The 15,770-nt window shown below is 39.8% G+C and overlaps 1 protein-coding gene across 3 annotated transcripts in view; it reads right to left on the bottom strand.

Moving 5' to 3' along the window:
- Positions 1-428: 428 nt before the first annotated feature.
- zbtb46 (zinc finger and BTB domain containing 46) overlaps positions 429-15,770 on the bottom strand; it is a 93,152-nt gene continuing 77,810 nt past the window's right edge. The window contains exons 5-9 of one of the 3 annotated variants that reach the window (XM_038271390.1): positions 15,162-15,481; positions 9,963-10,005; positions 9,752-9,868; positions 5,296-5,471; positions 429-4,530 (exon numbers count right to left, since the gene is read on the bottom strand). In XM_038271390.1, the coding sequence (XP_038127318.1) occupies positions 4,090-4,530; positions 5,296-5,471; positions 9,752-9,868; positions 9,963-10,005; positions 15,162-15,481 (1,097 nt within the window). In that variant the 3' untranslated portion in view covers positions 429-4,089. Of the gene's footprint in view, positions 4,531-5,295; positions 5,472-7,989; positions 9,869-9,962; positions 10,006-15,161; positions 15,482-15,770 lie in introns of those variants that run through there. The other 2 variants (XM_038271388.1, XM_038271389.1) reach the window with 2 other exon arrangements.

Here is a 15,770-nt window from a genome sequence, read left to right as displayed (position 1 = left end):
AAAGGTTTGGGAAACACTGATCTAAAACTTGAGGGCAAGTCTTTACAGCAATTGTTTATGCAGAGTTGAAATTAACTATCAAGCATATTAATCTGTCCTTAGACCCAGATTATATATTATATGCTGGTTAGCTGGAGAGGGGAGATCATTTGAAAGGATCAAGGAGACGTTGTACTAAGATGAATGATCAGAAATCTAAGATTTGAAATTTTCTCTCCCTTTAAATTGATTTATTTTTTTAGTTTTCATCTTTGGCTACAACAGGTGGGCTCTAATCTATAGAAATAAACAAGGATTTTTTTAATTGACTTTTCCTTCCACCTTGCTTTCTTTGACTTGTCTAGCCTGCCCCCAAGTGGACAGAAGGAAGTAAGGCAACCTCACTTTCTAAAATGGAAACATAAAGAAGGCACTGGACACAAAGTAAATGTTTTTACAGCAGCAATTTCAAAATTTATTGAGACTGATTGGATTTGCAAATAAAAGGTAAGCTATTTCTTCCACTAAACATGAAGTTAGAAAGAGGCTTGGACGAATTGCGGTCTCGACCCAACACCGAAACAGAAGGCTTATGGAGGACAGCAAAAGAAATGTTCTGTGATCAGTACTATCAACCAAAATAATATATCAGCACAAGAGCACTTAAATCTGCCCAAAAACAAAGCAGGTGTAAAAACAGGACAGTTTTTTTTTTCTTTTTTTTCTGATTATTTACCACATTTTGTTACAAACACAGGATTATGATAATAATCATTATAAAGTCAGTATCATATTGAACAAATATTCCCAACAAAAACAAACCTCAAGCTTCAAGTGTGACCTTTTTTTTTTTTTTAAACAAAAGACCTTTTGAAACTTGAAAGAGTAAATAAATAATATATAATAGTAATATAAATCCATATATATGAAGGTATACACACATCACTCTTAGTAGAGGAACAAACTCTAAAGTAAAAAGCGCCAATTTTTTCATTTTTTTGAAATATAGTAGAATATAGATATACCAATATCTATGGCTTCAGGATTTTCACATGTCAGTCAAGCTATACAGGCTGAATGAGGATTGCAGTTTGTACACGTCAAAGAATACCCATATTCATCTGCAAAAAGAGCAAAGAGTTCCAGTTTTGCACTGTGTGGAATGAGGCCGCCGTGCACAGATGCAGAAGATGTTGCTTTGGTATGAAAAAAATGAAAACAGACATGCAAGTTAGGACCACAGATAGGTCGAGGAAATAGGGGAAGATGAAGTTGCCCATTTCTGATTTGTCTCGTTTGGAGAAAAAAAAAAAAAAAGTCTTGATAATCTCTACCTACAGACACCATTATTTTCTCATCTTTCCACACAGACGCTCTCGCAAGCACCCGGGTGAAAAAAATGTCATTGAGGCACATATTAAGGGGTCAATGGCGGACGTTTTCCTGAAGTACAACCCGGAATGAGGAAGAGCACATACATCACATGTGAAAAGAGAGTAAAGTGTAAGGTGAGGGGTTCCGGGAGGAAATCAAACATACATCCAGATGTCTCTAAGTGGCCATAACAGCACCACAGGACAGATTTGTCTCTGATCATGGGCTCCTTTTCCACCCATTACTAACATTCATCAAAATTTCTACCCTATTGTCTTTTTTAACCCCCAAAAAAGAACAGTTTAAAAAATGGGTCAAAAATACAATGAATAACAGAGCTGTTATAAATGAAGAAAGCATCACGTGTTGTGCTGTGTTTTTAACTTCTTTTGACCAGCAGTACAGTCCATGGCACCTGCAACAGAGCCTGATGTGTTTAACCATCACAGCTGCAGCATTTCCTTTCCATTTTTTTTTATCTTTATTGCAGAATGAGATCCAGACTGCACACACTCACATAAAAGAGGAGTGTTAATCTGTACTTGTGTGTTATTTGAACTGTGAACGAATAAAATAAAGATCTCATCTGCTTGATTTTCAGGGTGCAGTCCGCAAAAGCAAGCCGGCCGTCTTACACAGCCCTTCATAATGAACAAGAATAAAACAGAAAACAAAACAAAAATGTGCACTTTTTTAATCTGATTGTAAGGGATAGCAACAGGCTTGTGAAAAAAAAAATATATAAAAACAACCCAACAACGAAACATGTTAACCACAGCTATAAAGTCAAAAAGCACTCGTTTAAACACGAACTGCGAAACAAAAGCACTTCATGTATACAAAAGTACTAGAATGACATTTTTTTTTCTCTTTTTTTTTGGTTCCGTATTAATCAATTAGTGTACATTAGTGATGTAAAAAGCATAAGCTGAAAAAAACCATTTCAATCAATATCTAAGAGAGGAGCAGAAGAGTGAATGTGTTTTTTTCCCCCAGTAGTTAAAATAAAGAAATATGACAAAAAAATAAAGCATAAACCAGCACGATAAAAGATTGATAAAAAGCTCCATGGCTTGCTGTCCACAACAAGGCAAAAGTATAAAAGCTTTCCTTTTATACAAGATAGAAAATATCAAATAAAAGAAAAACACACAGTAAAGCTTATCATCCAGCACTTAATATGAATAATTAATAATAGCAACATCAACAACAATAATCATAGTTCTGATATTCATTATATTAAGACATATATCACCAACCTCACTTTAATTGTCCACAACTTTTGCCCCACCCCCCTAAGAAAAACAAACAAAACAAAAAATAAATCAGAAATAATCTTATAAATCAGTGTAGACTCTTTCTGGACGCCGGACCCTCATTCAATCACACACGCAAACACACAGAAAGGAAAAGACTTTTTCTCAATAAATAACAAATCAAATTTTATACAAATACTGAAACCTCTGAACTTCAAGCACAACATTGATCCTTTTTCTTCACACCTTACAAAGCAGGAGAAACTCAAGCACAAAAAAAAGCTCATTGTGAAAAGTGTCTGCATATTCCGTGTGGAGAAACTTGAATGTACAAGTCTGAGGAAGGATAAATTAAAATAAAAAAGAATGAAACAAGGGACGGGGGGAAAAAAAGGTGTGAGAGACTTGCCTCTCAGGTCCTATCATCACAAACTTCGGCGTGAGAGACAAAGAGTGTTTGTTAGTGTAAGGTAGTTCCACTCTGTGCTCACATTGACTCTCGGAGCTGAAACGTCTCGTCTCAAACTCTCAAATTTCTAAGAGCAAAGTTCATTCTCTCTCCCTCTTTGTCTCACACGGCCTTCTTTTCGCCCTTCTTTTACATCTTTATGTACAAATCTCCAGTTTCTGTTGGAATGGATCAATAGCAACCAGGCAGCAAACTTAAGAGAAGAAAAGATAAAGGACCCCCCACTAAAAAGGCATAGGCTCTATAAACAGCAATCTGCACAAAGATTCAGTGATTTCTATCTGGCGATAACAGTCAGAGAGGACATAAGGTATATCCTTAAAGGTAGGTGCGGTCACCGAGTTGTTCAGGTAAGTAAATATCAGATCAAAAAATGTAAACCACGGGTTCAGGACTTTGATAGGAGTCAGTTGTCATTAAAGTGCAAGTCTGTGGCAGTAGGACTCAAAAAGGAAAAATTTGTCATTTGGGGGTTCCCAGACCCCCACCCTGACACTCAATCTTTGCAATAGATTTAGACTCTGGCTTTGAGACCCCCTCTTTCCTGACTGTCCTCTCCTTACTCTGTCTATGATCCTTGGTTTCTGCAATGATTGTGATGGCAAACATACAAAGTTGCAGTCTAGCCCCGGCCACCTCCTTGGCAGCCTGATTCCTGTTGTGACAGAGCAGAAAACAGCTGGACTCCAGCCTGAACCCTCAAGAAGAAGAAAGAAAAAAAACACAAAAACACTGCATCTGTAGAGGAGGAGGTAAGCGGAAAAAAGCCTTGTACTCAAGCCATCTCTTGATTACTCTTCTTCTATGGCGGTCAAGCTTGAGAAAGTGTGTGTGTGTGTGCATTTGAGTGTTTCGATCATTTTCGTGCATCACCCTACAGCATCTCCAAAGGAAGGCCTGCCCATAGTGGGTGGGGCGAGTGGGTAAAGTGAGCAGAGGAATCTGCCTGAGAGATCAGAGAAGATCTCCAGAGATTGGTTGATGAGCCACAAACAGGAGGCTTGAAAGGTTCTACGAGATCCAGGCGAAGTCCTTCTCGCTCCCATTCTGCTGCTCCCCCTCATGAGCGGAGGAGTCACTCTCCTCCTTCTCATTGTCCAGTGCTCTGTGTGCCTCGGCGGCAATCCCTGAGTCCTTCCACTTCCCCGCCTCCTCCTCCCCTTCCCCCAAAATCTCACTGTCCCCTTCCACCATCATCTCTTCCTCCCCCTCCCCGTCGCCATCACACTCTGCCTGGTCGTCGTGAAACCGATCCCCTGGATACAGCTCCTCCTCGGGGGAGATGTCACCACCCGTCTCCCCGTTGTGGTCCAGCAGCGCAGCCATCCCCCTGCCTGAGCAGTCTGCGCAGACCCCGTGCCGCCGGGAGCCATGTTTGATCCCGACGCTTGCTGCGGACATGAAGACCCGGCTGCACACCTTGCACACATACTTCTTGTCCTTGCTGTGGACCTGTGTAACAAAGACACATAATTTCATGTTTTTAATTCACACTTTGGATAACGCATAATTGTACATTCAAACAAATATGAGTTTAACTGAAAAGTTATTATTTCAGTGATTCAATAAAAAAAAAAATGAGGTTATTTTTCACAAGTAATTAAATACTTTTTTTTTATCTGAAAATTCTAATATAACATGAGACTAATTCATAAAGCATACATTTAACTCCTAATCTTTGCTAAGGATATACTATTAACAGTAAGACTTCACAGTTGTCTAGCAGTTGCTGCTCCACAAACGTCACCTATTAACTTATGTAACCCATTAAAGGTCATTGCTTAAGAAGCAGCAGGTTCCAAGAGTGTGGTATCCAATAAATGGTGGAAAATTAAGAGGAAGGAAAAATTGGATCAGCAAACGGGTTGAAAGAAACAGGGAAAACCAGAGTTTTTCAGATATTGGTGGGAAAAGCCTAATAAAGAAAGTATGATATATAGTCTTTTTGAGGCTGCAGTTATCCCTGTCGCTTCTGCCTTTTCTCCGCAATACATTTTCCATACTCAACCTGACTCTGAAACACGCTCATGAAAACATATCTAACAAAAAGTGGCTGAAAAAGAGTTATGATGATATCTATAAATGAACAGAAAATAACTGCTGAACTTATTTTTTTTTTTAGATTTACTAATTGAATAATGAAATGATGTACAGACACATAGATATATTTGTAACAGGACGCTTCCTATGGTGCAATGACTGCAACATGGCACTCACCAGCGTGTGCCTCTTCATGTGCTCCCGTCTGGTGAACTTCTTGCCACAGATTTCACATGGATAGGGCCTCTCACCGGTGTGTGAGCGCATGTGCCTCTTAAGGATGCACTGGTGCATAGCAGAGAAACTGCAGTAGGGGCACTTGAACTTTTTACGGATCACTGTGAAGTCATTCACTGCAAGGACAGAAGGGAGGAGGGAGAGAAAGAGAAGGAATGAGCAGAAGATTAACTTTGAAGAAAAAAAAAAAGAAAACAACATGCCTTCTCTTTTCAGATATTGCTTTTAATTAGCAACATGGGCTAGAAATGTAACATCAATTCCCATGGTCATCCCTATCCCAGGCAAAGCTACAGTTGCCCTGGAAACAAGCTCTTCTTCCATACTAAAGTAATAAAGGCATAGTGATACTATAAACACATCACACTACATTGAGTGTGTCTAAGGTGCGCTAGAAGGTCTCTTGTGTGGACAGCGAGAACACAGACATAAAGACAAACACAGACAATGACAAGAAAATCAGCAACAGGGTTGAGGGGAGGCTCTGCTTCACAGTGACGGGTCTTAAAGGCATCACACACACTTTACACCTCTACTGTACGTACAAAGGAGGGGGTCATCACATGTAATTACCTCCATCAGCTTCGGCTCTCATTAAACAATTGACAGCACATTGAAAAAAAAAAACAGAAGAAAAAAACATGCAAGGACAAATAAACTGCACAAGAGATGTAGGCTTTCAGGTTCTGAAATAAGAGTTTTTTAAAATGGCTGTGTGTATGTGTGCACAACACAGACGGGGAAGAAAAAGGACACCAAAAAGATCTCAATTTTCAACAATAATTTAATCACAGCATGAAATCTACAGATTTTTTCTTTAAGTACAGAGGTCTGAGCAGTACATTGATTGCAAAGATACATTATCGAGGCTATATCTGGACACATCTTTCTGTACTCGTAAAAACACTCATTCAAACTCATAAAGACCAAACCACAAAAAAACTACCTCTGAAGAATTCCCATTTAGTTCCTGAGTTCAATCAACCTGGGACTCTGTTTCAGCTGCAAAATATGCTACCTGAAGATTGGATTTCATAAAGCTTTTGGCAGTTCAGAGTTTCCTGTGTATATAATGCAAAAAAGGGAAAAGTTCCCCTATGGGCTCAAGTGTTGCTTTAATAAGGAGCACCTAGAAAGATAAAAGCAGGTATCCCTGCTTAATGGGTATTTCATTCAAAGTATGGGTTTATACATGAACTCTTTATGGGTAAGTTATATGAACAAAAATACAGCAGGAAAATTTAGTATTGAACAGTTTTTTTTTCTCAGTTTATGTTTCTAATGGTCCTATAGACATTAAGTTCAGACCAGGTGTTGGTAAAAACAACATCATCCAATAATAATAATAAAAAAAAAAACTAACAAGCAGTTGCATAAATTCAATTATATGGAGTGAAGTAAAAAGACAAAATAGCTAAACCTAAACAGCTGAAAATCGCATAAATGCATAAAAAGATGAGAAATAACTGAAAATATAATTATTCTGAAAGCAAAACACTGCCTATCAGTGCCAGTGACTGTCAGCTGGTTAACGCCTAATGTGTGGCCTATTAAGAGACCAACCAAGATGTCAGACAGCAAGCATCTCAGATTGTGCCACTGAGCACCTTCGGGGTTATTAATCCAAAAGTGTAAAAGATTCTGATTTCTCTGTAAATAAACCACAATGGTGGGCTCATTGTAAGACAACCTGAAGAGTCGTCCAAGAGCCAAAAAGTAGTGAATGCACTACTACTCCAGCTGTCATTATTTAATCTCACTACTGAAGAAAAAGCTGTTAAAGTCAAATTTAAAACAAGCTGCTAAAATTAAGAAGGGTTATAAGAGACAGTTTCGTCTCATATAGGATGGAAATTACCTTGTCATTGCACCCACTGTTTTTGAAGATGCAATTACACTGTGCATTACCCCACAAACCACTGCACCAACAGTGGATTTTGACGTGGGAACAGCATGGAATGTTTTTCAGTATTATCTACTAGCAGGCTTCATATAATTAAATGAATAAATTGACATGTTTACACAGATATAACTGATAATAGAATGCAGATTAAACCAGGGTGGATTTTCAGCACTAAAACGATCCCAAACACACAGTTAAAGTTAAAGAGAAAAAAAAAGAGAACTTGTTAAATGATTCCGTTACTTATCTGACTTAAATGGGAATCTGTGGAAAAGACTAAACAGTACAGATTGAAGGCAGTTTGTATCAAATAAAGCTTTAAGAATTCCTGAGTAATGCATGCTAGATGCTGCATCAAGGAGATGTTCTGAAGCAAAAAAAAATGTAAACTAGTTTTCATTATGAATAATTTTGTCGTTCCCTTTATGTTATATAGGTTAGTATTTGGGTAGATTTCTGTTCCTCTGTACACGTGGATTAGATGGGTTTGTTACCAACGTCTGATGTGAACATAATGTCAACAAATCCCAAATACATACATTCTCTGAGAGAAAAATTTTTTTTAGATATTCAATAAGTTTTTTTTCTGTATTTTCTTGTTGCACATCTGTTGTAAACTCAAACCAAAAGGGTTTAGGCAGACCCTGGTGTAATTCACATTAGCAATGATTGTCAAGCTCTTGTTCGGCCCAACTGCTGCTCACCTCCTCCCTTATTATTATTCATATGCATTTTTTCCACTTGTCTCACTTGATTCCACATTTTCTCCCCCAAGCACATCACAGCGCTATTATCGTTGGGCAGCCGTGACATCACTGAGCTCCTCTGGTTTAACGGGCCTCTGCCCCTCGGCCTCCACTTCTACTTCAGATGTGGGGGTCAAGAGGTTAAGAGGGGGCTGGAGCCATGGAGGACAGATTACTGCCCAGGTCCTGGCCTTCTCGGCCACTACGGCACTCATAGATCTGGGTCTAAGAAGGTGGCTGGAATATTAATGGAAAATGACACCAACCAACCCCCATCTGCTGCAGGCCTATTGTTTTAGCAGGCTTTGTCTTCTATAGTAAATCCCCTCCATCTGTGCTCATCTGATAGCTTTAGCATCTATCTTAACATAATCATGTTAGACAACTGCTGAAGACAAACTTCTGTAAACAAAAAAGGTCTTGTCTTTTTATAAACTTTTTTTTCTATTCTATATAATACTAGCTAAGTGAAAGAGACTGATTTACTTCTCATTCTGCTATTCTGCAAAAATCCTGCAGGTGGTGTTGTTGGTTGAACTGTAACCCACAAAGCCTGACAGGTAAGGGCTCTGTTTAAATGTCTTTGTGCATGTAATGCATGGGTGGACATGAAGATTAAGATCTTTCTACCTAAAAAGGAGATGAAAGCATAGTCACAGCGGCGACTAGTGCCATAGAGTCAGACTAGTGGTTTTTGCTGAGGAAGTGAGAATACACCCCCTGTCTCTCCACTTGGCACTGCAGTGTAACGTTATGGGTTTAGTTCGCTTTTTACTCTAAACTAATTAAACATTGCATAAATTATGGGTTAAACATTTAATGGGTTTATAGTTAGGTTCATTTTGCATAGCAACTCTGCTATTCTGACAGAGTGACATCAGTAAAAATGGGTTATTTTTGCACAGTAATAATGGCATGATATTCAACAAGGAGTTTAAAAAAAGTTCTCCACATTTTTGTTCACAGGAAATTCTTCCATTTTGAATGCATAAAACCACAAAGTATTTTTTGGCATGAATGTTAAATGCAAATGAAGGTACAATTTTAACTTTAAATGGGTATGAGTGACTCTACAGGCCTTCCACATCAATACTGCCATCGTAACTGTCAACTTTTAGGTGTTGGTTGAGGCGCCACAGTGGGTCTGACGGCCCACTCTGGGACATTTCCATTCCAGTGCTGCCTCCCAGCAGAGCTCCTGGAACCAAGGCCACCTGACAACACACTTTAACATGTGTTGCCAAGTTCTTTTGGGTGCTAAAAGCCTTGGCACAGGCTGGACAGGTGTGCCCTCTCTCTTTGGAGTGCACAGAAGACAGGTGCCGGTGCAGGTCTGTGCGATCCCGAAAGTGCTTCAGGCAGTACACACACTGCATCAGCTTCTTTTTAAAGTGGATGGTCTTCTCGTGACGGTCTGCATTTGATTTGAGGGTGAAGCTGGCAGGGCAGTGGGAGCAGAAGTAGCGAGCCGCAACAGGTTCACCCACTGCAGGGCGGTAGAGAGACTGGCTGAAAAGGGGAGGTTGGGGCTGTGACTGGTGACGGGGCTGGATAGGCTGGTGGAGAGGACCTGGCATACCTGGCCAGTCCAGGGAAAGGGCCATCAGAGACAGGGTGTGGTGGTACTCATGTTCCCTGAGATGCTCCAGGCTGCTGAACAGCCGTTTGCACAGGGAGCAGGAGAGCCCCTGTGAGGAGAAGCCACCATGCTCTGGCAGGACTTTTTCCCCTGATCCAGCCTCCTCACCCGGACCTTTAGATCCTTTGCCAACCTCAGACACTGATGCAGGCACTGATGAGCCACCAATATAGCTCCTCTGGCCCATCTGATCCCGCTCAACAGGGGACTGGTCACCTTCCAGGTCTAAAATAAGGAGGGAAAGAACATAATAAAACATAAAACACCAATTAAACGTCAACTTTTTGAGACAGTCCATATGTTAACATCTGAACTATACCTGTGCTGTAGTCTTTCATTTCGTCTTTGTTCTTTACACCCTCCTGTAAGCACAAAACAACCCGTTATGTGGCACATTAATCCAATCTGTAAAGAATGTTGTCTGAGCATGCAGAGGGCAGGAAGGTGGTACAAACTCTTAAAGCAGATCTTTTATTGACATGCAAAAAGAAAGACGTAAAGACGTGAAAACTTAAGAAAAAAGGGTCATAATTTAATCAAAACAGGTTAGAAAGAATAAACAACAAAACCAGCTGTCATAGTATTTTAGGAGGAAATATCTTTCTAATTGGCGTCCTAAGTAGTGATATTTTTTTAAGGGATGGTTTTAGAATTTTAAAACTAGGTTCTGTTAAGGGGACTATTCTCTTTCTTAATAACATTGCCTTAACAATTCACGATAACCTCTACTAAAAGAGGGACAACCACCATCGTTACAACACATGCTTGATTTTCAAATTAAACACAGTCAAACAGTTTTGAACCTTTCTTGGAAAACATTCAGTTTAGATGATATTATTAGTATGTTTTATTAGTCATTAAAACAACAGGATGCTGAACTTCTCTTATTCTGACTGTGTGGTGAAAGATAATTTCAACATCACAGCTTTACTTGTCACCTTAAGATCAAATTTAGACCCTGACCAAAGATAGTCTACAGGCATAAAGGCTTGTTTTTTTAAAAGATGGTAGTTTATTAATTGTTTCCATCATTAAATATGACACCCCCCTAAAAAAAACCTGTTTTAAAACCGTAAATCAAATATATAAGAAACACCTCTAAATATAAATCAGTGTTGAAAGCCTTTTCTTTTACATAAATTTAGAATTTGTCAGAATTTTGCCAAAACTGCTTTAGCTACCCTGAAACCGTTGTCTAACTTGTATTGTTTGGTTACATACACTGGAATGATTTACACATGAATCAGAAGTAGGTGGTGGTGCACAACAAATAATCTTTGAATATCATACCCAGAAAGAAGCGTGTAAAACATTTTTGGTGAGAGTAACTAGCTCTCAGAAAACCAAAGCGGTGTAAAAATCAATAAAACAGAGCTTTTAACTTTTATGTCAAAAACAGTTATTCGGACTGAAAGCACTTAACATTTGCTGTTGTTAGTAGCAATGCTGCTATCATACATTTTAATAAATGAGCACTCTATATAAAATCCTTGATTAATCGAGTGATCAAACACATATACTTCCTGAAGGGTTTTTTTATGGAGTCCACCCATTTAAATTCATAATAAGAACAAAAATCAATAAGAACAGCTGTGCCTCCTCTTTTCCCCATCAGGGCAGAATCTGTCTTAAAGATTGGACAGATTTAATTTTACAATTCTTTATATAAAATAGACCTATTTGTCTTGTAAAGTGGCTTGAAATCAATTTGTTTTTTATTGGCTATGTATAAATAAAGGGTAATGAATTCGGTATAACTGTGCACATTCACATGCAAACACATATCCATGCCCAACATCTGCAGTCGATTTAGAAATGTATTATTTATACACTTGAAATTCTTGCAGGACTCTTTTTAATGCAGCAGCCCAACAGTCATCTTGATTTTATCTCTTTGTTCAGAGATGAGCTGTCGGGATGTCTTCAGCATAGACTTAAAGGTTTTTGTTCTTTCTCATAAGATCCCACACTCCCTATCATGTATACAGAGAGAGGATAAACTAAAGCGGTGCTTTTCCCCCCCAACTTTCTGTCTACTCTTTAAAAAATATATTTATTTGGCAAAAAAAAAATAAAAAATCTTCCCGACAGGTGTGACAACCAAAGATTTTAGTCTATTAACTTAAGATATCCTATTTTAAGCCTTTATACTTCATTAAAATGGAATTTAATTTCCTCTCTGTAGAAAATCTGTATGTAAAGACGCTCAGAGTTCCTGGATGCTTCCATCTGGGCTTTACTTTATTACAGATCCTCAGTTGGCCAACTTGTGCTTGATGATATCTGGTTGTTCTCAAAGTATAGGCTCATTAAGTCCATGGTTAAAACAAAAAATCAGAAATGCAACTACCTCTGTTGTTACATTTGTTATTGTGCTAAACTGATTCAGTTTAACCTACATCTTTTTATCTTTTTTATTTGATAGAGATATGGGACTTTTACTTACATAACCATTCCTGCTCAATCACACTTCAGAGAAATATTAAGAAACTGCATCTGATGACACCAATAAAATAGTTTGCCATCTAAAAAACAAACAACACACTAGAATTGCCACGTTTGGAGTTATAAACAAAATGTTGAATTAGAAATATTTTTTTGTAACTGAGTCCCTTTTAGGAATCCTTTTCTGAGTATGTATGTCACAGGAAGATCACACATTCTCCCACTTCTATCACAGCAATCAGTTTCAGTGTAAATAACCACCAAATGCAAACATGACATTTAAAGGTTCAGAATATATATTAGAATATATATTATTCCCATATTTTTTTATTTTTTAGACTATAGTTGTTCAGAAAAAAAAAAAAAAACTCCTTGGCCCATCCTGGGCCATATCTTGTTGACCATTAGCTTAAAGCTGCTGGATCAGCTATCCAGTATTCACACTAAAATATCTCCCAGAGAGAGATAACTACTGCAGGTTATCTTCATCTCCCTACGAAAAATCCAGAACTATTCATTTAATAAACAGATAACCTACTAGACATCGAGGGTTAGTGTCCTGTATGATTTCAAACCCCTGCCTCATTTGCACCTGACTATGCCTGTATAACCTACTTGTATGTCTCCATTTTCTAGAGAGACCTGTTAAATAACTATTTAATTCAGTTGTAGGTTTCAAAAACATGCACAATTACAGCCCTTAAAGATTTATGACTGATTACCATAAACCCTCTAAGGTTTCAGTAAAGTGCAGTCAAGATCCATCCCATCCCTTCTGCACCAGAGTAAACCTCTACCCCTGTCTATCTACTCCATACCCGTGCCATTCCTTCACCCCCGCCTGTTTGCTTAGCTCCTTCACTCTCCCTCCTCCTCCTCCTCTCTAAGAACAGAACACCATGCACTGGGCAAACAGATGGCTTGTCCGTAGAGATAGGGAGGCTTGTTGGGAGGCAGGTCCACTGAAATCAAATGCTTCTCCTAAATGCTTGCACGCACACAAACTGGCACAAAACACACACACAAACGCCCACATATTCCTCGCACACACACACACACACACACACACACACACACACACCCAGAGCAGAACAAACAATTTCCTGAGCCACAAAACCAAACCTCTCTTTGTCTTCTAGTATTGATTCTACTCAGGCTCATCACACTACCTTTGCCCGTTATCTGCTATCTCTGGGCTCACGCTGCCATTGTAACTAAAGGTGTCATGTCTGGTGTAACCACTATAAACTACATTATCTTTAATACCATGCAAAGTCTCCTTGCTTCAAGGCAAACTCAGGTCGGGCTATATTAAAAGACTGAGAAAAGAGGCTAGAGGGAAGGGTGACAGCGATCTGAAAGAAACAGAGAGTCAAAAGCATAAAGGAAAGGCAAAAAAAAAAAAAAACAGGCAGCTTTGTTAACTTCAGTGGAGCAGGAAATATTGCAGATTCACACACAAATACACAAACACAAAAAAAATAGAGAAGGGCTGGAGGAGATATAAAGGGTTTGCATGATGAAAAACTACCCACATAAACTCTAATTGAACAAGGCATGGACCAGTATGAGATTCACAAAGTATGATAACCTTATGTTAAAGTGCCAGGGTACACTGTATTGTTGTGCCAATAAAAAGTACTGTAATTACTTTAAGCCTAAAATGAAAAGCTACATTGTTACCAACTGCATGATTAACAGCAGTTGTAAAAATATCATCTGTATCTCTACATCACTGTTCAAGTTAGGATTGAGCTGCAGGGGCTTCTGGTTCAGGAGGGAGATCTGGACATTTCTCTTCAGCTGATTTTATGCAGTATTCCATAGTACTGGAATAGAGGTATGGTCTCTCCAGCGAGTTGGGGGTGTGCTCTGTGATCTCCTCCCAGTAGGACGCCTCCAGAAAATCCCCAAAGGGAGGAATAGTGTTAGAAGCCTGAATAACCTCCAGCGACTCCCAGCTCCCCTTAGATGTTTACCTCACCCCATCTGAACCAATAAACCTGGAGGAAAGGCTTATTTCATCTGCTTTTTCGGAAAATATTTTTTTTAAGTCATGACACACATCTGATGACCATAACTGAGCTTCAGAACAAGGATGAACAGGAAAGTAGAGAGCCTTGCTTTTCTGTTCAGCCCTTTTTTTCACATGACTGGAGCAGCGGCCACATTAGTGTAAATGAGGTCACAATCTGTCACCTGCAACCACCCTAACCTTATCTGTCAATAAGACAAGAAGAAGTTAAATCCGCAACTGAATGCAGAAACTAAAGGAAGGAATCCACCGTTTCCCCAATGTGAACCATGTCCTCAGACTATTTTTCCACTATAAATATAATTTGGATTGGATTGGATTGTGTTTAAGCAGAAAAAACTGTCAAAACCTACTAGATGTACTGTAGATGTAGTTTGCAGATGTTTATAGGGCAGATTATACCTTTTTGGCATTCTGTTTTTTTATTGGTAATGCTGTGACTATTACAAGCTGATATTAGCTGGTTAATTATATGGCTCTATGCTTGAGGAGCCACCCAGCTGTTAGCTGCCTTAAAGACATGCTGCTTGTTGCCGACCAACTGTAGTCCTAGAGCCACATTACCTGAAATTATTAGCTAGGGATGGTTTAATTCTTAAACAAACTGGGAAAAAAAACATTAAAACAGCTAAAATTGTGTTTCTTGTAACCAAGAAAAAGGTGTTCTATCCTTTAAGCCAGCTGACAGGCAGTGTTTGGAAAGAGGTGGGAGATGGGTAGCATGGCAGTACTGTGTGCTCAACCTAATGTTGAGAAAATAGCCAGTTGCTTTGGCACTTTGTGGAAATTTCACATTAAACTGTAGTAAAAGTCTGACAAAAGATCTTCAGGCTTTAAAAACAAATTTTTGAAAACACTAAGCAGTCTTTTACACAGATAACCGGCCCATGCCTTGGACCCTCCCGCCCCCAGTGTGTGTTGAAGCAGGCTGAAGGTGCCCCCTGGGTGCTAAACTACTTCCCACAAACTTCTATCTATCAGAGTAGCACCCAGTTGGCAGCCTCCAACATGGAGCTAAGCCAGGCTCAGTGTGCTTACCTCAGGTAAGGCGGAGGGCTCTGTGCCCTCTGGGGCCTCTTCTACTTCCATATCCAGTCCTTCTGAGTTCAGCGGTGTCGCCCCAGCCCGCAGCCCGGGGGCCTCCAGGGGCCGAGGCTCAGTTGGGTGCATAGGTGTGGGCGGAGAGGGTGGGCAGTATGCTGATGTTGATGATGGCAGATGGGGTGGTGGTGGTGATGGTGGTAGATGAAGAGGAAGAAGAGGAAGAGGAGAAGAGGAACCAGCGCCCTCTTTGTTATGAATAGCGGCCCCCGTGGCCCCTGGCCGGAGCGCGCTGGAGTAGTTGTTGGAGCGGAGCCCTGAGGAGCACAGGAAACGAGTCTCACCCACCCACTCACGTACAACTGCAACCCTGCTAGCAGCTGGGCCACCAGAACACAACGGGAGAGAGTGGGCAGGGGGGCACAGAGAGGCTGCCAGTGCTACACTATCAAACACTGAGGAGAGGGGGAGGAAGAAAAAAACTCAAAAGTTTCACTTTCCACCAGCCAAGGGGAAAGGGTTAGGAATTCTCTTCTCTCTTTCTCTCTCTCTCTTTCTTTCCTTTGCTCCTCTGCTCTCCTTCTCCTTCCACCCACATGTGTGCGT

The sequence above is a fragment of the Cyprinodon tularosa genome, unplaced genomic scaffold (assembly GCF_016077235.1).
Source record: "Cyprinodon tularosa strain WSP-4 unplaced genomic scaffold, ASM1607723v1 ctg8, whole genome shotgun sequence".
NCBI classification, from domain to species: domain Eukaryota; kingdom Metazoa; phylum Chordata; class Actinopteri; order Cyprinodontiformes; family Cyprinodontidae; genus Cyprinodon; species Cyprinodon tularosa.
This window is presented reverse-complemented; position numbering and strand designations above follow the sequence as displayed.